We start from the raw sequence: 24,470 nt of genomic DNA, 5'->3' as shown, positions 1-24,470 counted from the left end.
GCAGACTCCCTGCCGAGCAGGGAGCCCGATGCGGGACTCGATCCAGGGACTCCAGGATCATGACCTGAGCCGAAGGCAGTCGCTTAACCAGCTGAGCCACCCAGGCGCCCAAGCAGATTTTTAAATAATATAAGCTCCCCCCCCGCCCAAGAATTATTGTTGATGGGGCGCCGGCTGACTCAGTCAGTAAAGCATGCAACTCTTGATCATGAGTTCAATTCCTATGTTGGGCATGGAGCTTACTTAAAAAAAATTATATATATATATAATGAAACAGAGGAAAGAACAAGGAGGTGAAGACATACCAACAACGAGTAAAGAAAATAGATTCTCTTCTAAACTCTATTTTTTGCTTTCACTTGGTGACCACAGGCTCTCAACATCAAGCTCTTAAAGATGTGGCCTCAACCCAAACGTTGTACCCATAAGCTAGTCTCTTTAATCAATCAAGTGGGGTGCCTGGGCGGGGGGCTCAGTTGGTTAAGCGCCTGACTCTTGATTTCAGCTCAGGTTATGATCTCAGGGTGGGGAGATGGAGCCCCACATGGGGCTCCATGCTGGGGGTGGAGCCTCCTTCAGATTCTCTCTCGCTCCCCACCTCCACCCCTCCAAAAAAATCGGGAACTGGGCCAGCACAATCTCAAAAGTTTGTGATTTGTGCAGATATTTAGAAAAGGAGCATCCTTAATAAACATGAACAAGAGTTTAAATCAACTATATTCTTCATACATTGTCGATTTCAGAAGCTGAGCCGGGGGATGGAGGCAGTTGTCACCACAGGCCGTTTTACTAGGACTGTGAGTAGGCATCTGCTTCTAGTCTCAAAATGTTAACTTCTTTTCGAGAGGCAAAACCAGTCTAAATGCTCCACAAAAAATGAATAGTAAATCTCTAACAAAAGGAATGTGTGATTAGATTACTAACTCTTCTTTATGAATTTTATCCTAGCCTCCATGCATACTACAAAATCCTTTGGCAACAAGACAGCACAGGAAATGAAAACTTCCAATCTGCATATTAAAAAATACAGTAACAATTCAATTCCAAGGAGATACAAGGAAGACACTTGGCAATGCTTTAAAGGAAAAGAACATTTCTTTGAGGTGTTTTTTTTTTTTTCTTTTTTTAAACTTTCGGTTATACAGCATGAAGTTCTTCTTATACTTGTGAAGCTATGAAAATGAAAAGAGAAGCAGCTTCTGATTAAATCAAATAGAAAATGGCTTGTAAGACCTCCATTATGACATCTAACAATTTCAAATGCAAATTCTGGTTGGATTTCAAGGTTCTAGATACCACATTAAGCTCACCTAGCATTTAATCGATCCATAGCTACTACAAATATTGTTGTTGGTCTCACCATAAAGAACCATGAATATATCTCCCTAGAGTTCTTAATAAAATGTAAGATCTATTTTTTAAAATTACTCTATTTAAGTGACAAAAGGGGGAAATGGATTTGCAACTTTGATCTATATCCAGGCAGAGGAAATTATCCCCAAAACAAGACTACTTCACAGCAAGATTTATTAATACATCCAAAAGAAAGAAAGAAAAATCATTTTGTCACACTATATACAGATAATACATACAGTGTTTTATACACATATTACATCAGTTTTTACACAAGAAAAATATACATAAAAATGTAAACTTTTGTATACAAAAACCCTTAAACAAATTAAACAAGGACCAGATAACAAAAGGAGACCAATCCATTATTATTTCATCAAATTTTTAAAACAGTAATACAGTACATTCATTGAGATATATATGGAAAATGTGAGCCATCTCTTCATGTTTAAAGGGAAATTACAAACCAACAGCCCATCGCCTCCCAAAATGTGGTCCCCCCCCCAAGCAACACCACACTCGATGCCACAGACACGCCTTTCCGTCACAACTGGGGGGCTCTTAACCAAACCTGCCAACCTCCTCATCTTGCTGCTATAGTCTGTGCAGAAACGGGTGGCCCCTTAGCTTTTGTGCATACAACTAAGCTTCTAGCCACTATTCATGTAAAAACAGACAAGATTCTCGGTTTGTAAGTTCCCTTTAAGCAGGTTTTTTTTTTTTTTGTAAATATTTTTAATGTATGGCCTGTTAAACATACTTGTGTGCCAAGGTGAATGAGAACACTGAAAAAGAAGGGCTTTGAGAACTGCTAGTCCTTGCTACCGTGCAGTTACTTTGTAAGAAGAGATTTTAAAACTGTGCAATGCGTCTGTCCCTTACTGGATCCAAAGAAGCTACCACCTCACCTTGATTTCCCACTGCAACTTGGTTTCAATTTACACCTCAGTACTCCAGTTAGTACCATACAACTGCCAAGAGGCTTTGTTAAAGGCTGCTCCTGATATCAAGTTCCAGCTAAACTACTCTGTGAAATCACTCAGACCCCAACCTCTCCATTCTGGTCTTCAGGGGGGGTACTCTTCCTTCACTGTTTTTTTTGGTAACATCTTAAAATTTAGGATTGTCCATCTATGTTCCTTTCTCTGTAAGGTCTTGAAATGTAATCTGCTGCCAACTCATCACAAAATAAAATCTCATTTTTTTCTTCATAGTCTTTCAGTGTGTCAAATTGATGCACTAATGAAAACACCTGAAGCTGTGGGGACTAGGAATTAAATCTATGGCAAGTGCATGCAGACTTCGAGTTCTTTTAAAAAGAAAACAAAAAACAAAAAAAAAAAGACGTCTGGGAAGACCTTTCACTAAATAAATGCAAAACATGCTTAAGACAGCTTCATGAGAGCTGCCTTCTCTCAAAGTTGAATTTTGAACAAGGCAGAATAACAATTAGGTGATATATTTCCCTGCAGCTAGAGAGTAGTTAACTTCCCCCAGGCAAAATGATCTCAATGATCATTATTTATTAATGAAAGGAAGAGGCAGATTGGTGAATTAAGTTGATCTAGTAAGATGGTGGTTGACATACACTAATGGACATGTTAGGATTGCTTTATAACTGAAATAAACCGGCTGGTTTGTGGTACATCTCCATTTTGGAGGGAGGAAAAATGCACAGGGTTCCTCAAGTGAATCCCCAGCTCTCTCTCTTTCTCCCATGGGACAGATGGCATTTTTAAAAAATGACAGTCTCCCTTTCAGTTAGAACAAAATGTAACAATAAAAAGGAAAAGGAAGATAAATAAATAATGTGTGGATGTCTTTAGATGAGACTTTTAAATGTTCTTTAAATAATCTTCGATAATGTATTTTTAAATCATTACATACAACGGCCATGGCAGTGGACCATATTCCAGTAGGGGCAGCATTTTGCTCAATGTAGAAGATTGCCATTTAAAACTCACACATATACATGTGTATATACAGTATATCAACACGATTTATATACATATATATCTAGGAAGCAACATTCCATTGCCTTTGAGTATCTATATATTCACTCCCACAATATATACGAGACATACTGTGTGAGTATATACGAAAGTATATGTACACATGCTCTGACATGTATATATACACTTTGTCTGTGTGTGCATAAGAGCTTTAAAGGCACAATATATAGGGGATGCCAGTTTATGCGAGAGAGCTGCAGCAAAGGTAAAACACAATGTCACAAGCGTGAAAAGTCAAAAGGAACTACAGCAAAAGTCATCACGTAAGGATTCGTTGAAGCAGTGTCATCATGAGTAAAATGAGTTAGTTCTAGAATTCAAGAGGCTTATGTGTGACTTAGTATGCTTTCCGTTAAAATGAAAATGGTAAATTTATGATGAAGACAGAAAGTAAACCACATTTTTAAATGACAAATTGATGACAATAAATGAGAAAATAAACCTCACACTGTTATCAATACTAAAATCATAATTACGTTCTTTTCCAATGTGAGTAAAATGTCCCCAGATTATCTAGGTAAACCTTTAAAATTAGTCTTGTTTGAATGTTGGTTTCTATTTGTTTTTGAGACAAAGGTGAATGCCCAATCCTCAAAATTACTATACAAAATATTACCCAAACTGACATCTTCTGGAAAATTTCAGAGAGAAAGATCTTTAAAAGAAACGACTGAGAAGTTACTGAACTATGCTTAAGCCAAATGCTTCTGGCTAGAGAGGACATCATAAAGGGGAAAAAATACAATGAAGTGTGATGAGAGATTGAGAAGGCAGTGAAAAGAATCGTGGAACTGGCAAGTAAGAATAGTTCTAGCAGGAATTCACTTATAATAATAACCATAAACAAGACTATAATCCAAAGGACTTCCATCTTGGTATGCACTGATAATGGACTCCAGACTGTCACCTCCTCTTGCTTACAGAATAATTGAGTTTTCCATAGACGTATAATCTTGCTTAACAAAGGCTGTTTATCTATTACACACACACATTTTTTTAGGGAAATATATGTATATAGCTTTATCTATACACACACATATACATACGTGTATATATAGATTTATACAAATGTATAAATAAACATAATACTTTTCAATCTTTCCATTGACAAGGCAAGTTCACATTCAGCAAAGTGCCACCACATCCCATATACACATCTCTGTACAGATATACACAAAAGGGTCTATTTTCACCCTTCGATCAGGGGGAATTTATTCTAGCAAATCCCATTAACCAGTAACTGAAGGGAGAAATGGCACCAATACAAACTCCCTTCTTTCATTTGCATGCATATGTACAAGAAATATGCAGATTTTTAAAAAATCCATAAAGCAAGAGTGAATGAAACTGGGAGATGCAGAAATACAGCTATAAAAGGAACGATGTGGAGCTTTCCTAGGTCTTGGCCATACCTAAGATGAATGAGGCTTCAAAGAGAACTACAAATTCTGGTGTATTCTCAGAAGTTGTTTTGACATATATCAAAGTACATGACCTTTTGATACTAAAAATAAATGTGATCGGAGCATTTAATGACAACTTTAGTTTTGGCTATGTTAGACCACCAGATACTCCAGTAATGAATGTATAGCAAAATGACAAAACTCAAAATATAGGAATGTATCTTTTTTTAATTCCGTATGAATCAGGTAAAAGTCCAGGGTAGCATAATTGTTCTTATAACCAAAATACAGAGGTCAGGGGCACGCTAACTTCATAAGTAATAGCACAACTGAGTAATTTTTTTTTTTAATTTTTAGAAATAAGTGAAATCATCCCAGCTTTGAAATATGCATGGTGAAATGATCCCCCCAACTCTTCCAACAAAGCAGTCCCTTCAAAAAATGGCATTTATAAAAAGCCTGTAATTTTCTTAACTTCACCAAGAAAAGATGACCAATAAGATTTTCTAACTCAGAATAAGAAGAAATGTATTATTAACATAAAGAAAAGTTGTTTCAACTGATCTGGTCCCATCACCCCAGTAGATAAACACAGCTCATGTCTGGTTTGTCTCTCTCTCTCTCTCTCTCATATTTTTATGCTCAAAAGTGAGAGGCTGGTCTTAGAACCTGTTTCTCATGTCATTTTAAAAACATAGCATAATATAAGTCAATCAAAAGGTTAAGATAAAATGCACATGATATCAGAGCTAGCCTTTTAACAGAAGAAAGCATAATGAAGAATTTGGTATATTTATACTACAGAGACAATGAGAAAATAACTCTGATAGCCTCATCTAAATAAATCATATTTCTACAATACATTCTGTTACCTTCCTCTATTTTCACCTAAGCACACATTCATCTCTCTCACACACGTGCCCCCAATGTATATTTTTGCATGTGTGTAAAACCACAAACAGAGACATGCACACAAGTAATTTAATTCTATTTTTAAGTCACAGTGGGAATTCCTTAGTGAGGAGGGATAAAAAGTTCCTGAATAAGACACTGAGAACATCTAGATTTATTATTTTCTCTATTTTACTTCCCAACTTACAGAATAAACTGTAAATTAAAGAATAAATCCATAGGAAATAAAAGAGGTCTTAAAAACTTAGTTTACAAATTCCAGCTACAGTAGTTGGGAGTTTTGCTTGATCTATGTATTTCTATTTACCCTGTAACTAAGCTTCTAGCCATCTTAAGTGTAAACCACAGATCATTTACTAAAGAAACACAATTCCCAACAGTTCTAATGAGCAGTAATAAATGGTCTAAAGGTGTACTACATTTTGAGGCCCCAGGATAGCCTTTTATTTTATATATCTGCAAGGTAGCAAAGGATAGCTATACACCTTGACACGGCAGAGATCCAGTGTAAAAAGGTGCTTCACTAGTTTGTCAAAAAAAAAAAAAAAAAAAAAAAAAAAGCTCATATATAATTTTTTAAGCTATTAAAACACATAGGCAACATAATTCATTACACTCAATACAGCTTTAGTATAAAACTTATAATTTATGAGGTGATGTTAATAGTATAAATTAATATACCTTTTCTCTTAAAATCTACAATAAGTATTCTGAAAGCTCATTGGGGAAGGAAATTTTTAAATAAAACTTTTAAAGCTGTGCGTGATGGGAAAGGATTCTGTTTGCTGAAGCAGAGATGAGAGCCTGAAGGAGAAAGGAAAAAAGTCCTACGCAAGACACGGTGGGCTACGAAACTGAACGTTTTCTCTTTCTTGCGCTCTCTTTAATCATGAGTCACCTTTAGTTTCTTTTTAAAACTATTTTCTTACTTTAAAAACTGCCCTAATTTCCACAAGGAATCCCTGAGACATACTCAACACTATACAGTGAGAAGAGTAATCACTGTGAAGAGGGACTGATTTCAACCCTTCCGAGCAGATGAAGACAATGTCACAAGCATCCAACTTCCCATCACTTGCACACTCATGTGCCGGAGCCGACGGGGCCTTAACGATGCAGGGTGGAGTCAGTTCAGGGCAAATCAGTCTATTCCCCAAGCAAAAGCAATGGTGTGGCATTTTGCAGCACTGCATGTTGAACATTTTCCAAGGGGAACTTTGGGTGCATACAGAGCTTACTTCCGTGGTCCCCAGCTCAAAAAAAAAAAACCAAACAAAAACCAAACAAAACCAAACCAAATCGAAGAGGCGGCTTTTATTACTCTTAGGCCAGGATCAGGGCAGATCAGGGGTGCGTGTGTAGACTTGACGACCGGGGGGGGGGGGGCGCTGAGGCCAGCAGGCAGGAGGGAAAAGGGAAGGAGAGCTGGGCTGCCCAAACAGAGCTTACTAACAGACAGCTTTTCTCTTACAACACTGTTTTTCAGACTCAACTTTAGATCCCCCAAAACTCTGCCAAAGTAGTCAAACATTCCCAACATGTGGGAACCTAGTTTCTGGTACAGAAAGCCATACCAAATTTGCTCTCTCTCTGAAATGCCACCCATCCTCTATTGGCTCTGTATCACAGTGCAGAGAGAGGGATGCTAACAGAAATTAGAGCTGAAGGGAAAGAGAATTTTTGCTATTTAGAAATGAGGCTCTCCAAGTCGGCCCCATGGTGTTTGCATAATGACACTGACTATTAGGAGACATAATTATTCACTTGTATTTTAGGTTTTCTTTCCCAACTCACTGGTCAGGGGGAAATGCTTAACAGATAAGATACCCAAATAGGTCCTTCACTGGTATTTTATTTCAAATCTTCTAAAAGATAGCATTTAAAGTGTTACTTTAATCTACTAAACATGGATTCTGGTTCCCTCCAGAATAGGATATTGGAGAGCTCATAAGGCTCCAGATATTAGGAAGTCATTGTTTAACCTTTCTACAGAATGCCAGTGAAGATTCCATATTTCCAATGTATTGTGAGAGGGAAAAAAAAAAAATCTATGTTCTATGACATATATATTTCCACCTCCTACCTCACCCCCAAGAAGTGTATTTCTCATCAGGAAAAAATCCTTGGAACGACGTAGGTGTTGGTGATGAAAGAGATACAGATGAAGACTATTCAGTATGACTACATTTTCTTCTAAGGAATCCTTGAAATCGCCTCATTCACCTGCAGAGTTCTGCTGACCATGCAGAAGACCACTGTATTAGATTCATCTATATATACCAGATTAAAAACAGAATTTAGTAGAATGTTAAAAGGCTAAAACGAAAGAGGCTGAAGAATCTGAAAACTAGATACCTAAAAAAAATTTTTTAATGAATTCCAAACCTATTAAATAATGAGTTTAGTGTTATGAATATCCTCATCTTTTTGCAATACCAATCCACAACCACCTATGGAACTAACTTGCAGAGAAGGTGATTGCCTCACACAAACATTGCTGATGCAGCCTACGACCGCCACCACCACCCCCATGATGCCAGGGCGCAGGAAGGACTGCAGGCAAGTAACATGAGCTGATGGCGTGGGAGTTACCTACATAGACTCAAAAGTCGAGGGCCAACTGGTAAAAACCCCGAATGGTACAGGGGCATGTGACTGGCTCAGTCGGTAGAGCATGTGACTCTCGATCTCAGGGTTGTGAGTTCAAGCCCCACACTGGGTGTGGAGCCTACTTAAAACAAAACAAAACTGAATGGTACAGGTCAATAGAAATATAAATTCTTTCACATAAGAAGAAAGCTTACAGATTGGGCATGGATCACAGACACTGTTTCCTTCCAAATCAAAGCACTGTCTTTGCCTCTGGGTTGTGATCAAGGACTGCGAATGAGCTCTCATAAGGAAAAGCTTTAGTGTTAGTCACAGAAAGTGAGGATTCTTAGCTTGCAGTTGAGAGACTGGGCTTGTTGAAGAAATAAATCTTATAAATAATTATTTGGCAAAGATAAAGTATTAGCTTTCTTTAGCCTGATGCCACTCGAGACGGTAACTACAATTTTAAGGAAAAGGGGAAAAAAAAAAAAAAACCCCACATTTTCCAACTTTATCTCCATACCTACTATTTGCTTCTCATTAAATTATAGTCTTTTCGTGGAGGGTCACCAGACACACCGCAGTGCCTGCCAGCATGAAATTGCTCAGGAAGTCATTTATAAAGCAGTTCTATCTCACATGGTAGGTTACTAGAGAGGGAAAAAAAAAATCCTTCACCGTATAAGCTATGTGACGATAATTACAAAATTTTTCCATTGCATAGTCTGTCATTTGGTGGGTTAAGTGTAATTGCTATTTACTATTGTGAATTGTTTACTAGCTACATAACCTACGCAGATGTGCAAATTACTAAGCCATTTTTACAGAGGAAAAAACAATGTCTTAAGTACTTTAATTAAAATAATATTAACAATTATGCAGAGAGAGTAAAGGAGAGAAAACACATCTTTTTTTCAATGCTATAAGATCACAGCCAGTGAGTATCATTCCTTAGAATGGAATTCAGATTCTCTGAGTACAGAATGTATCCATGAACTGCAGCAACTTTGTAAATAAATCACATTAACACAATCTAACTGGCCTTTATAAATGGTCCCAAAGAACTGCAGAAACAGAGTGAACTTCTCTGCCACCATTTCTCATGAGTTTCACACTAGAATAAAAGCTAGTTTCCACCTAATTAGGACCTTACATAAAATTTGTTTTTGATTCCAGTATTGCCTTATGATAGCGTAAGTGCTATTTGAAAGACACAAATTTTCATATTTCTGGAGTAAAAGACACTTCATTCCTTTCTCTACACATGAACAGCAAACCTACTAACAGACTAGAATTGCTCTCCATTAGCTAAAAGAAAAACCTAACGGGTTATCTCTGGGTTCACAGATGTTCTTCTCTCTTTCGAAAAGGGACTCACAAGAAGCCGCAAGAGCAAAGCAAATGGCAAGCTTGGATGTTGGTTTTGAAGGAGACGAAATGAAAGGACAAATTTGTTGGGGGGTTTTTTTGTGTTTTTTTTTTTTTTTTTTTCTAATTCCTCAAACCTACACTGGTACTTCCTACGGGCGCCCCTTCTTCAGCTATCCCTGTGGGCATCTAAACAAAAATGAACTGACTCAAAGTTTTTGGTGTGAAGCTGAAACTGGCAACATTCCTGATCATTTTATGCCTCCTTACCAGAAAGCAGGAAAGGGCTTTTCAATGCACATAAAACAGAAAATTGCGAACAAGAAAATGTGCAACTTACTGCAAACTCAGTTTGGATAACTGAAGAATTTTAAGCAGCTACCACGAGGGACAAAGAGCCAGAGAAGTTCAAACCGACTGCCCATGACTTTCCCTTTGCTGTCAGAGAAGGGCCGGTAGATAAGATAGCCGGTGCGCTGCTACAACCTTGGATGAGTACACGATGGAGACTAGAGCGATTGCTGGGAACAGACAGTTATCTAGGGGTAATCTGAATGGGAAGTGAAAGAGTAGAGCAAATGAAGTGATACTTTTGAGCAGAGGTAACTACTCGTCATCATTTCATTACAGTACATTAAAATAAAAAAGCTTCCTAACATAGGTTCACAGGTGAGAGATGCTCAAATGATCTGTCCTCACCATTCAGAATAGAAATTTATGGTGATACCAAATATAATTTTGCTTTGTGACATAATTTATAATTTAGAAATTTCTCAATCTGCAAAAAAGGCAAAGCTATTAAAAAATAAATCTTCCAATCAATTATCATGATTAAAAAAAAAAAAAACTAAATATATTACAAATGTATTTTTGGCCCACAAAAAGAAAACTTCAATAAATACAAAGTAGGGCATATAATGATTTCATACAGTCATGTGACATTTCCCCTCCATAATCTCAGGCACGTGGTATCTGCATAATGCCTGCTGATCACCATCATTCCTTTAAAAAGCAGAGAAAGAAAAGCTTTCAAAAGAAGGGACTGGTTAGAATTAGCATGGCATAAAGAGAATACATATAGGAAGTAGGAAAATACATCCAAATCTTTACCTATTGAAAAGGAATTAAGATCAAATATTCCCTGACAAATGAATTATTATATCACATCATTAATAGATATGTTCTTTCTACTCATCTTTTAAAATATATATATGTAAATTAGACTAGACTCAGGTACAAATAGCCAATGGTATCTCAGGGGACAGTGAAACTTCTCAGCAAAAGCAGAGCACAGATGCCTTTAGAATCTAGTTCCACCCTTGGGGAGGGGGCAGGGGAGAAGGCAGGTAAAAAGAAACCTCATAGATTTATTTCATAGTCACCAACTCACTAAACAATATGATTTTTAACCCTAAAATCCTGGTACTTTAAAAAAAATTTCCCCAAACTTAAACCTAACTACTTCAATTATTTTAAAAGTACCAAAGGGTGGGTACAATTTATGTCTAATTTCCATATTCTGCTCTGAAAGAAACTTTAAAATGTGTATCCTTCAGATATTACACATCACTTCACAACTGGTACATTGATTCTACAAGTGTCTTCAACATTTTACAAATCTTACCGAAGAATCACTACTGTAAACATGAAAAAGTCAAAAGTAAAAGACGGATCAAGGAGTTCAGAGATCCCATCTTTCCAAATCTAGCTGACCTATCCTGCTTTTCACATCAAAATACGGTCTTTTTATAATTACATCTCGTGAACGTATTCCATGAGAGAGGGATGGAGAAACAAAATGCGCATCTAAAAAGGCAAAGTAACCACCGGACCTCAGAATCTCAGCAACCCTGCAGTCACTCCACGTGAGCTTTCTGTGGTGTCCGCACGGCCCTGACGTGAATTCGGCTTTCTGCATTCTCGGATCACCGAGCAGAACGGGCTTGTGCAATTCGCATCATCAGCCCACCACCCTCTGTGCGCGGGAGACTTCGCTAATTCAGGGGGAATGACCAACCTGATAAGGGTTCTGAGATGTGGGAAAGGAGAAGTCAGAGCCTTATGCTCGTTAGGAAAAAGAAATAAAACAACAACAACAACAACAACAACAACAACGGGACAGCTGCTTCCTGCCCTGCACAAAAACACACACATGGGCACACACATACACAAAGGCGGTCAAAAGACTAATTTTTTTCTTTTTAATTGAACATGATCACAATTAGGGATGGAATCCTGGCCTCATGTGGTGTCTAGCAGTTGGTGCTAAGGCAGAGCCTCGATCTGCCCGCTATGCACCACCGCTACCGCTTACACAGGAACTCAATGAATAGGACCATTCTATCTAGAACCACCTCCGTAAAGACCTGGTCATAGAATGGAAAGCATTGATCTGAATACTAGGAAATAGTAAAGGGCACTGGTAATCTGAGGTATCTTCCACTTCTAGGACTTGCTGCTAAAAATCAACTCTAGCCAGTCACTGTGCTGAGCCACTAAGGAAACCATTGGGGTAGAGAGAACCCGCCAGGAGGGAATGAGCACCAGTGCGAAGGAGCACGCGTGAACACTGAAGCAAGGTCCGCCGCAGGCTTGCTTGCTGAACCGGGAAAGGGAGTTCCCCTTTAGTCCCCATCTGTTATTTTTAAAATCTTCTTTAGGAAAAGGGGGAAAGGGATGCTAAACAGGAAACAAAGATAGAAAACACCAGGTTCCCCACCTGCCTGCAAACACACAGACACGCTCAGTTAGGGGAGGTAAAGGGAGAAGATGCATTATTGGTACTTGTAGCTGTGGCACCTGTTACTGTGAAGCCTGTAGGAGGGGCTATCGAGCTGTGGCTGGGCTGCAGGTCCTTAGGAATGCCACTGTGAGAACTCAGCTGGTGGCCGAAGGCTGCGCTGAACTGAGGGAGTTGCTGCTTGGGAGAGGTGGAGGCCATGAGTTCAGCAGAAGGCCCCATGCCACTGAAGCTGGTCTGCGGTAACCCCGGAAGCACACTGGAGCTGCTGGGGGTCACGGTGGCGAAGGCAGGCTGTGTGGTCTCTGAGTTCGACGTGGTGGGTGGTGTGGATAGGGAAGTGGAAAGAAGATGTCCATCTGCGCCGAGAAGGTTGCTAAATGGAGAGGGATCTCCAAGGTTGACAGGGAGATTGCCCCAGTGAGTTCTGGGGTTTACGACTCCTCCAAGTGGCACCTCAAGTTGGGTTGGGAGCAAGTGCTGCGCCATAATGGGCATCTCTGCTGAAAAGGTAGCTGCCATATTATCACCAGAATAAGATGCTGTGTGGGGAGAGGTGATATGGTCACTGTAGGGAGACGGCACGTGCTCGCTATCGTAATGGCTTCCATGGGGCGAGGAGTGTGAATGATCACTGCTGTATTGCTGTCGTGAGGTGATGAGGTCATCTGCCTTGCTCAGCAGCTGGGCAGGGTGTGGCCTCTGGGAGGCATGGCTGCCGTCATGTAGTCCATGAAACTGTCCTGGGAAGGCTCTCTCCCCAAGTGCACTCTGGCTGATCAGAGTGGCAGAAGTAAGGCCAACGTTGGCTGGGGCAGAGAACTGCCCCTGGATCTGCCCTGCCAGGGGTGTAGGTGGGTTAGACAAGGTAGCAGAACGGAGCAGGTTCTCATCCAGCTCTAGACTAGAAAAATTATCATGTACTATGCGCCCATTCAATAGCTCCCCTAGGTCCGTGTTAACTTCTCGGCTCAAGGACTGAATTCCTGAAGCTCCAGTACCTGTGGAGAACACCCCTATTCCTCTATCTGACAACTCCTGGACTGGCACACCATCTGACTGGGTAAGTACCCCAATGGTACTCAGGCACTCAAGAGAAGTTACAGCCTGCAGGGCCCGTTCAAGTTCCTCGGCCTCTTCGGTAGTTGGAAGGAGGTCTCCATTCTTTCCTGAGAAAAACAAAAGCCATCAAGAATCAGCAGAGCTTTTACTGGTGCCATACCACAAAACCACACATCTGAATTACTTTTTAACAATATTCTATTAAAGGGGCGCCTGGGTGGCTCAGTCGGTTGAGCTCTGACTCTTGATTTCAGCTCAGGTCATGATCTCAGCGTCGTGAGACAGAGCCCCAAGTTGGGCTCCATGCTGAGTGTCCCAAGTCTTCTTAAAAGTTTCTCGCTCCCTCTGCCCCTCCCCGCCCCCGTACACACGCTCTCTCTCTCTCAAATAAATAAATCAATCTTTTAAAAAATGGGCGCCTGGGTGGCTCAGTCAGTTAAGCGTCTGCCTTCAGCTCAGGTCATGATCCCAGGGTCCTGGGATCAAGTCCCACGTCAGGCTCCCTGCTCGGCAATGAATCTGCTTCTCCCTCTCCCTCACCCATGGGCATGCGCTCTCTCCCTCTCAAATAAATAAATAAAACCTTAAAAAAACAAAAAACAAACAACAGCAACAAAAAAAACCATGGGGGCCTGTGTGGCTCAGTTGGTTAAGCATCCAACTCTTGATTTCAGTTCAGGTTATCACCTCAGGGTCGTGGGATCAAGCCCCACGTTGGGCTTCACGCTCAGCGAGGAGTCTGAGATTCTCTCCCTCTGCCCCTCCCCCCACACATGTGAGTGCTCGCTAATAAATAAGTAAATCTTCAAAACCAAACCAAATCAATATTCTATTAAAGAGAATCCCTGTGGAATGGAGAATCTTCCAAGGACTGGATTGGAACGAAAGAGTGAATATGAATCCATAGGACAGGCCTGAAAGGTTGAGCTGTCTTGGAACCTGCATCACATCTTCAGTTTATTCACAGTACTCCCTAAACCCAACTCATCAAAGCATTAAATTCTTAAGGATTGTAAGCAATACCAACTTAAAAAGCACGGTGACCAGTCTAATTACACATATGGTTTTACGTAAACTTATGTTAAAATCATAAAAATAGGAAACATATCATATTGGTTCAGACTGGAGACAAAAGGCTGTGTAGGAATCCCCCCTTGGTTCTTCTGCTCTTGAACTCCTTCCTCCAGCTGGAGGGCGGCTGCGGAAGACTGGAACAGAGAGACTCATGCTTGCATGTGAGCACCCCGCACTCCCCTCCACTCAGACATTATCTTTTAAAATGCTTTTGTGTGACCTGCTAATCCTGCTCCTTTCGTTCTATTTTTCGTAAGATGGAAGCCCATGGGCTGCTGCTGATTTCATTTCCAATATAAAAAATCTAGGGATGCCTAGGTGGTTCAGGTCATGATCCCAGGGTCCTGGGATCGAGTCCTGCATCGGGCTCCTGCTTTGCAGAGAGCCTGCTTCTCCTTCTGCCTGCTGCTCTGCCTGCTTGCGCTGTCAAATAAATAAAATCTTTAAAAAAACCAAAACTATATAGTGGGGAACTTGACTAATCACCACAAAAATACCCAGTTTTTAATGGGGAAAGAAACATTCTAAGAATATAAAAGGTTTCCCCTGAAAGCACCAGAGAACTGGTGGGATTAAGCAAACTTAGTTTTGGAAAAATGCACTTCAACTGACGTACAGGTAATTAAGATTAGGACAAGTTCTAAAAGGCTTCAATTAACTCAAGTTTAAAATGTTTCTGTTGGGACACCTGGTTGGCCCAGTCGTTAAATGTCTGCCTTCGGCTCAGGTCATGATCCCAGGGTCCTGGGATCGAGTCCCGCATCAGGCTCCCTGCTCAGCAGGAGGCCTGCTTCTCCCTCTGCCTGGGGCTCCCCCTGGTTGTGCATGCTCTTTCTCTGACAAATAAATAAAATCTTAAAAAAAAAAAAAAAAAAAAAAAGTTTTTGTTGAAAAACAAAGTAAAATGACTCCTTTTTAAAGCAACAAAGTTAAAAACCTAACAACTGAATGATCAATTTACTAAGCCTACAGTATGGTGAGAAAAACCACACAGCCCTTGCCTTCTGGAACGGGGAAAATAGCTTTAGCGGTGCTGCATTTTCTATCCATGAGGAGGGGTACTTCAAACACATCTCAAAAACACGATTTCCCTTTTTAAAAACTCATTAAAAAAAAAAAGTCTTGAATCAAAATGTTGACCACACCTTCAAAAAAATCAAAGTCTTGTAAGTCATCAGGTAGCCGTGGCAGGACGTCTGAAAAGTCCTCCTGGTTCAATTCCAAGTCATGTGGAATGTCAGTGATCTCATTGGCAATGTCATCCGGCAACTCATCAGCACTCAGCTCCGGCGTGGACGGGCTCCTAGGGAAGAGGACATGGTTGGCCCCACCACTCCCCTTTTCCCTTCACACTAGTGTCCCCAAGACAAGTTCATCAAACACGAAGATGGAAAATCCTAACTCAAACTGTCTCCTTTTCCTACTTTCAGAGAAGGAAATGTGAAAGCAAAAGGAAGACCTCACCATCCAGTCACACTTTTCTGCAGCTTTTAACCAGGTATTAAAGAGAAGGCAACCATTTCGAGATGGTATTTCTAACTTCAAATTAGTAGCATGAATTAGTTTTGTGCACTGTGTCTTCATACTTTTTAGTAAATTACAAATCTAGTCGAAATAATAATTTTTAAAAATGACATAAACAGATAAAATGGAGATGCTTAGCTGAAACAGAAGCCTCATTCATCTGGTGAAAATGCTAACCCCTGCCAAAATTAGTAATGCATTAGAATTCTGATGCAATCTTTCTGTTGACACATATATGAAATTTCTGTTAAAACAGAAAAATCTGAGAGTAGACAATTAAATTCTCAATTTCGGCATCTGCTTTCTGTGTTATAACCAAAAGCTTTATTTCAGATCTCACTCAGTCAAGTACTGGGTAAAAATTACACTGAAATCTACAAAGCCTAGGCTGATTTATCGAAATGGCTTCTGGAGGCCGGCCGCAACGCTAGAGAAGAACGCAAGCTAGATGTTCTGAGAACCATCGAACACAGAAAGGAAACGTAAGCTTTGGCACCGTCACTGACCGGATCTGAGCAACCTCCACTGGCAGTGAGACGCTGGTGGGCATGCTGAGGTTCCCTTGGGGTACTGCAGGGGGAATGGGTTTTTGGGGTCGACGAGGTCCACGCCTTCTCTTCTTCTTGTGTTTTTTGGTAAGTGCAGGAGGCTTGGTTTTTTTCCTGGGTTTCCTCTGCTGCTGGTGCTGAACTTTACGGGAGCTATCTCCTCTCAAGAAATTATCCTTCGGAATGAATAAATGGGTACTTTTAAACTGAGACCGTTTAGGAAAAACCTAACAGCTACCTGAAAAAAAATATATCTCTTAACATTCTGTGGAATGCCTAAAGCATACTGCATGCCTACAACTATGCAGAGCAATGAATAAATGAATAAAGACTTCATTTTTTAGTTTAATTCAAATCAATTCAATATATACATACAGTTCATCCCATACTGTGAGACCATGGCAGGCCAAGGGGGTGGTGCAGGTGGTAGAAGGGACAGGGGGGAAAAAAAAAGACATCGGGATAGGTGCTGTAGTATAAAAATATAATGAATGAAATGTAATTGCACTCTCAAAGAACTTACTCTTCCATAGGAAAAACATGAATACAAGTATACATAAATACAGTACAGAGAAAATAGGGTAATAATGACCTTCTATGGGTACACAAAAGGAAAATCAATTATTTGTAATTTTGCTTGATTAAAAGGAAATGGCACAAACAAGACAAAAAGAACAGCAAATAACCAGGTATGATTGGTGCTTGGGGTGTGGCGTATGGAGGATGGAATATGAAAGTAAGCTGTAAAGTTTAGGACCAGATCGTATATGACTTTGAATACCCTGTTAAGGATTTTCAACTTCATCTTAGAGGCAATGTGAAATGATTTTTGATGAAAGGATTAACACAACTTGACATGTTTTGAAAGGAGTAACTAGGCTGGTAGCAAGGGGAAGTGGAGGCATTATTTCCAGAGGGCTACTTCAACAGTCAATACAAGGTAAACGACTAAGGCGATATGAGTGGGAATGGAAAAGCAAGGCCCTGTAGGGACAGAATTCTCAAGATTTGACAGCTCCTTGGATGTGGTGAGGATGAAGGGAAGAGAGCAGTCGAAGACGCCTCTAGGGTTTCTAGGGCTGACTGTTAGATGTTAGATGATATCATTAGTTGGAACAGAGCACACAGCAGAATAAGGATTCAGAAGAAAAGTTAAAGAATTCAGTTTGGCTCAAAATTTGAGGTATGAAGATGTCCCAGGAGATAGGAGAAAACGGTATAAGGGATAAAGAATGGGGTGGAGATGTAGCCTCAGAAATCATGACACAGTAGAAGTCCTTCCAGTCATTGACCCAGGCCAGGGAGACCGGTAAAGAGAGACCGTGGGACTTCAGTGTTATAAAACTGTTCCAATTAAGTGAGCAGAGAGAGGAAGAACCAGCCAGGAAGAACAAGAAACTGACCATATAACCAGACTTCTTCAGTGGCCACCCTTCAATCTGAATACTGTGTTTCATTAGTTCCAAGTTACACATTGTAGCATCTCTGTAATTGAGGTCCATCTTACAACTGCTGTTGGCCTGGTGATGGTCATGATAGTTGGCGTTGCCTACAGATGTGCGTATGTTCTTGGTACTGTTGCTGTTTTGAGTCGAGGGATGTGTGTTATTGGTTTTACACGAAGAGGAAAAGCTGAGTGTGCGAAAGCACAAAGAGAAGCAGCGTATACAACTGTCATTAGTGAAGCAAATACTCATTATTGAAGATCTGACCACAATTCCTTTTTTTTTGTAAAGCAACAACCAAATGAGAAAGGAACACAACCACGAAGTAAACAAAACTGTTACAGTTGATGTACACAGAAAACACTGCCTTTCCCGCGTCAAGTAATTCAGCGGAAACCAGGAGCTTTAGAAAAGATAAAAATCTATGCCTGATTAAGTCTAAAGAAGCTATTTTGATAAATATAAAACAAAAATTGTAAGTGGTAAGAAATGCACCGTGCCCCATTTTTTAAATTTCTTGGTGGTATATAAAACAATTGTGGTTTTTACAATTGATGTCACTTTTGATTTAGTGAATTCATTAATAACTCGTAACTAAAGACATAAAATGAGTACAAAGTATTTGAAAACTAATAACTAAAACTAGTTATTAATACTAGCAAACAAATTCAAGACAAGAAAGAATAAAATTAAATTATCAATTCAGGAAATGCAAAAGAAGTTTAATACTAGCCAAATACTTGGATCTAAATTACAGACTCAAGTCACAAATGTACAAATTTATGAAACAAACAAAAAAAGAAAGGCTGTTTCCCAGCATCTGTAGTTCTTTGGCTCAATACTTGAGGTCTACTTTTATTATTATCAGCTATTTAATTCAACAAACAGTGTCTGAGCAACCACTGGTACCCACCAGGGTGCTGGGCATCCACCCCAGGCTCTCCCCCTAGGACCAGTGTGGATGTTAGGCAGGAGAAAGGTTATGGAGCCCAAGATCTACACGTCCTACTTGTAAGACACTCCGGTACCACCTAGTTCTGGTTCTAGGTGTATGTCTTATCCTCCTAAGTTTATGCCTTGTAGCCCAACAATGTTGTTGGTCATGTGCCAGGTACTCCACACAGAACTGCCCCCGCCTGAGGCCCTGTGGGCTCTTGGTAGTCCCCTACAGAGCTCCTCCGGAGCACTGGTGCCTCCAGGCCCTAGAGGCTTTCCTCATGCCATCCATCCATTGCCTACACTATTCACTCCCAACTTGCTCACTGTCTCCTACTTACGTGCCAGGACACTGCATTTACCCATCTGTCGTATGGGTTCATACTCATCGAATACCAAGTTCTGTGTATCAGCCTGGACTTCCTGTAGCTTGAGCTGCTTCTACCAATGGCTGTTCTGTCCAGTGGCTGAACCTAATTCCGAATTTCAACCTTTCCCAGCCATGTGCCCAACTGTTATTCAACAATGACTTACTGAGCATCTTTGTTCTAAGCACTGGGGATATAGCAATGAACAAAAAATGTTCCTGCCTTTGTCAAATTGACATTCTAGTAGAGGAATACTGGCAATAAACAAACTAATTAATAGATAATATAGTATCAGGCTGATATCACTGTTAGGAAGAAAAACAAGGTAGAGTTTTGAGGATAAAAAATGACAGGGGCGGGGGCACCTGGGTGGCTCAGTTGGTTAAGCGACTGCCTTCGGCTCAGGTCATGATCCTGGAGTCCTGGGATCGAGTCCCACATTGGGCTCCCTGCTCGGCGGGGAGTCTGCTTCTCCCTCTGACCCTCCTCCCTCTCTCATGCTCTCTGTCTCTCATTCTCTCTCTCACAAATAAATAAAATCTTTAAAAAAAAAAAATGACAGGGGTGGAGAGGAGGTGGAAGACTTCTTTGATGAAGTGACATCTGATCGGAAACCTGAATGAAGGAGTGAGGCATGCAGAAATGGAGGAAAAGGGACAAACAAGCACAAAGCCCATGAGGTGCGAGCAAGCTTCGAGTGCTGAAACAGCAGCAAGAAGGCTGATGTTGCTAGAACTCTGAAAGTGAAGGGGCTACTATATGCAGCTGGAGAGACTGCAAAGACCAGATCAGCAAGTCTCGTAGGCCAGGGTGAGAATCTTGGATTTGATTCAGGCTATGATGGAAAGCCACTGGAAGGTTCTGACCAGGAAACTAAAACGATCACATGTATATTCTCAAAGGCCTGCTGAGATGGCCACATACTGTAGGATTCCAATTATAAGACATTCTGGAAAATGTAAAATTGTAGGGGCAGGAAGACTTCAGTGGAGACAGAGGGAGGGGTAGACTGCAGGGGCTGGGGGTAACACAAGAGAATGTGGGGGGTTAATGGCGTATCTTGATTACGTCGGTGGTTACAGGACTGTGTGTATTGTGAAACTCAGAGAACTGTGGAGCAAAAGGAGTGAATTTTACGGCACGTGAACTCAAAGGGAGTGGAGCCCATACAGCCTACTCTAGCTGCTATGTGAACAATACGTCTGGGGGTAGGGGGCACGGCTAGAGCAAGGGGGACCAATTAGGAAACTATTAGAGTCATCCAGGCAAAGGTGAGGACAACTGAGGCTAGAATGGTAGTAGCCAAGCTGGTACTACGTGCTTGGATTCAAGAACGTTTGAACACAGAGCCAAGAGATTTGTATGGTTTTTATCATCCAGTGTGAGCCTCTCACTGTGGATTGATGGCTACAAATGTTTGCTACACTCAGCTGGGATTTTTAACTTAAAACAGTCCTTGCTACACATTTTGCTGGTGGCAACACCAGGATCACAGCCTTATATTATTAAGTCCTGGTCCAATGGCCATGCAGTTACCCTGGTGCACCCTTAGAACTACAAAATGCTTACAGAGGGAAAGATTGGTCTTATTCAGCTTTTTAATACATATACCTTACATACTACCTAGCAAACAGCCGAACTCAGCCAAGTATCTGGGTAAAAACAATAAAAATGCACTTAATTACAGAAAACATTGGCTTGTGGCTGAAATGTCATCAAATATCTAAGACATTCACAGAATTGTATATAAAAAAGCAAAAATCTAGAGAAATGGGGCAAAGAAAGCTTGAATAATCTGTTAAGTACAAGAAAATGTACCTTAAGGAAAAGGGAGGTATAGAATAGGGATAGATAACAAAATAACCATATGTAAGTAACTACTAAATACCTTCTAGAACAGTTTTTTTTTAATTAGCTATGAAATTAATTCAGTGGATCATGACCAGCACATATATATCTATATATTAATATTTATATACATATTTATATATTAACATATATTTACATACACACACAGTTTGTACTAAGTCAACAGATACTTTCTACTATGGATTGCTGTCCATTTGAAAGTCTCTGCTGCAGAAAATAAAATGTGAGGGCGCCTGGGTGGCTCAGTTGGTTAAGCGACTGCCTTCAGCTCAGGTCATGATCCTGGAGTCCTGGGATCAAGTCCCACACATCGGGCTCCCTGCTCAGCGGGGGGTCTGCTTCTCCCTCTGACCCTCCCCCCTCTCATGTGCTTGCTCTCTCATTCTCTCTCTCTCAAATAAAATCTTAAAAAAAAAAAAAAAGAAAAAGAAAAGAAAATGTGAACTCACCATTTTTTTGGCATGTTCTTCACACAGAGGGGTCTGGTGTGTAATGTCGAACACGGGCACAGAGCACTGCTGTCCGTCTGCAAACTTGGCCGTGCAACTTGAGAAAAGCTGCTGAGAGCGGTTCAAGAGGATATCTGTGGTTTTCAAAGTTAGGAATATAATGCACTGAAACTCAAATTACTTAAGTTTTCAATTTTTATATAAAATTCACTTCTGGACCCCTTTGGGGGCACAGTTGGTTAAGCGCCCAACTCTTGGTTTTGGCTCAGGTTGTGGTCTCAGGGTCATGGGATCAAGCCCCGTACGGGGCTCCGTGCTCAGTGGGGAGTCTGCTTGAGATTCTCTCTCCTTTGCCCTCTCCCTCACCGCATGCACGCACGCACTCTCTCTCTAAATACTTTAGTCTTTAAGAAAAAAAATCTGCTTCTTTCCTTATTTGTGTTTACTAATAAATTTTCTTATCCATAAAAGCTGAAGAACCAAGCCAAATACTGATATAGGAAATGAGAATTGCTGAATTTATCAGAAGATACTTCTAAAGGAGTCTATTTTGCTAAAGGTCTCCTAATAGGAGTCTCCTTTACGGACATTCTGATTTTTGTTATTTGGAAAAAGCAGGGTTGTGTCCTTCTTAACACACTAAAACTCCTAGAAGTCCCACTACAATGGTTAGAAAAAAACACTTTCTTTTAAGGAAAATTTTCACATATAATCCACATCAAGAAGAATAAAAATTTTAAGATGTAATTATAAAAACTCATCTATCCAGGGTGCCTGGGTGGCTCAGTCGTTAAGCGTCTGCCTTCAGCTCAGGTCATGATCTCAGGGTCCTGGAATTGAGTCCCGCATCGGGCTCCCTACTCCTCGGGAAGCCCGCTTCTCCCTCTCCCACTCCCCCGGCTTGTGTTCCCTCTCTCGCTGTGTCTTTCTCTGTCAAATAAATAAATAAATAATCTTAAAAAAAAAAAAATAAAGTGGGCGCCTGGGTGGCTCAGATGGTTGAGCGTCTGCCTTCGGCTCAGGTCATGATCCCAGAGTCCTGGGATCGAGTCCCGCATCAGGCTCTCTGCTCCTTGGGAGCCTGCTTCTCCCTCTACCTCTCTCTCTCATGAATAAATAAATTAAAAAAATCTTTAAATAAATAAATAAAAAACAAAGTGACTTTCGAACACAGTAAAAAAACAAAAAACAAAAAACCTCACCTATCCAAATTTGATTTTTCATTTCCAACACAAAACTCTCACTTAGAACTTACGAAGAATTACTTTTTGATCAAAACTTTATCATTAAAACTGGAACATCAGCTTTACTTCATCAACATTTTTAAATGTCCAAACTTTTAGCCCCTAGCAACATTTCCTGAACTCGTACTTCATACCTGTCAAGGAAGTACCTTTCTGTTTTTCCTTTATACTCTAATAGTTAAAGCTATTTATAAAACCTTTACTGCATAGAAAGTGCTGCTGAAAAAGTTGTGGAAATTTAATGCCAGGAATAGAAAGGAGGGCAAAAAGTCAAAGACAATAAAGAAGAGCACGTAATTGCTACTATATAAATTTTTTAAATGCTACTCAATTTTAAATGCTTAATAAAAGTGAGAGTAGTAAGATTTCATAACCAGCCTGAAGCCCTTTACCACAGGTTTTCCTCAAGTATATTGTCTTAATGTATATTCTTTCTTAGTCAGTGATGTTTATCTGTCTCTCATTTCAAATCAGCACTATGCTCAATACAAATAGCAAATTATTCCCAGAGCAAAAGGCACACTGTAAAACTGTGTAACTTTCCTGGAAGACTAAAATCAGTTTTTGAATAATATGATTTGACTTCTCCATCAATGAGTGTTATAGTTGCTTCCTAGAAGCTACGCAGAACCACGTAAGAACCAGATTTCTTTTAATTAAGTGATGGCCACCAGAAGAATCTGCTACTTGCTATCAATTTTGCAGATTCTGATATAATTCTTGAATAGAGAATCACAATGATAGAAGCGGAAAAAAAATTATTCAGAAGACATCATGAAAATGAAAAGTTATATAAAAATTATAAACATGAAATGTTAGGATTTCAAAAGTCATCCACTTGGCTTAAGAATGAAATACTAGCCCCGAATGAGTTAATACTTTTCAATGCACACTCAATTCAGTTAAGAGGATACGCTGGAAACAATGTCTGGTGAATGGAAGGGCTTTGTTAGGGCACCGTTCACCCTTCACGGTTCCACTGCACGCTGCTGGCTCCGCCTCCCTCAACTTGGTCCGGCTTATGCTAAGAAAGCAAAGAGACAACATTAATTTCTAAAAAATGCTTTAAAGACCCAGGGCAACTTTTCAACACTAGGCTGGCAGGTTATAACACCAACATTTCACCTTTCTACATTCTTTAAATAAAAGGTAACCATCAGGTACAACGACAAGTTCCAGTATTTCCTCAATCTACTGACAAAACAAGTAACTGTATTATAATTGATTTCAACTATGCCTGTTTTTTCTTTTTAAGTGATATTTTGGTTCCTTTTGGGACACCTGGGTGGCTCAGTGGGTTAAGCATCTGCCTTCAGCTCAGGTCATGATCCCAGGGTCCTTGGATCAAGTCCCTCCTGCGTTGGACTCCTTGATTGGCAGGGAGTCTGCTTCTCCCTCTGCTTGTGCTCTCTCCCTCTCTCACACACACAAACACACAAATACTTTTTAAAAAACCCAAAAACAAAGAAAGAGATTTAAAATAAGTAAAATTTAAAAAAAGAGTCTCCTTTCTACCTACCCTTATCCCAATTTGCCAGTTCCCACTCTCTCTATAACAAGTATTCATTTTA

General features: G+C 40.2%; 1 protein-coding gene across 4 annotated transcripts in view; it reads right to left on the bottom strand.

Annotated features, from left to right (window-relative positions):
* Nucleotides 1-2,460: 2,460 nt before the first annotated feature.
* Nucleotides 2,461-24,470, bottom strand: part of INO80D (INO80 complex subunit D) — a 65,880-nt gene continuing 43,870 nt past the window's right edge. For 3 of the 4 annotated variants that reach the window (XM_035007309.1, XM_035007311.1, XM_035007308.1), the window contains exons 6-10: nucleotides 23,814-23,923; nucleotides 21,656-21,789; nucleotides 16,547-16,764; nucleotides 15,662-15,819; nucleotides 2,461-13,549 (exon numbers count right to left, since the gene is read on the bottom strand). In XM_035007309.1, the coding sequence (XP_034863200.1) occupies nucleotides 12,384-13,549; nucleotides 15,662-15,819; nucleotides 16,547-16,764; nucleotides 21,656-21,789; nucleotides 23,814-23,923 (1,786 nt within the window). In that variant the 3' untranslated portion in view covers nucleotides 2,461-12,383. The remainder of the gene's footprint in view (nucleotides 13,550-15,661; nucleotides 15,820-16,546; nucleotides 16,765-21,655; nucleotides 21,790-23,813; nucleotides 23,924-24,470) is intronic. The other variant, XM_035007310.1, reaches the window with a different exon arrangement.

This window comes from Mirounga leonina, unplaced genomic scaffold (genome assembly GCF_011800145.1).
Source record: "Mirounga leonina isolate KUSES-001 unplaced genomic scaffold, KU_Mleo_1.0 Mir_151, whole genome shotgun sequence".
NCBI lineage: Eukaryota > Metazoa > Chordata > Mammalia > Carnivora > Phocidae > Mirounga > Mirounga leonina.
Note: the sequence above shows the minus strand (reverse complement) of the source record. Positions and strands in the feature narration are given on the sequence as shown.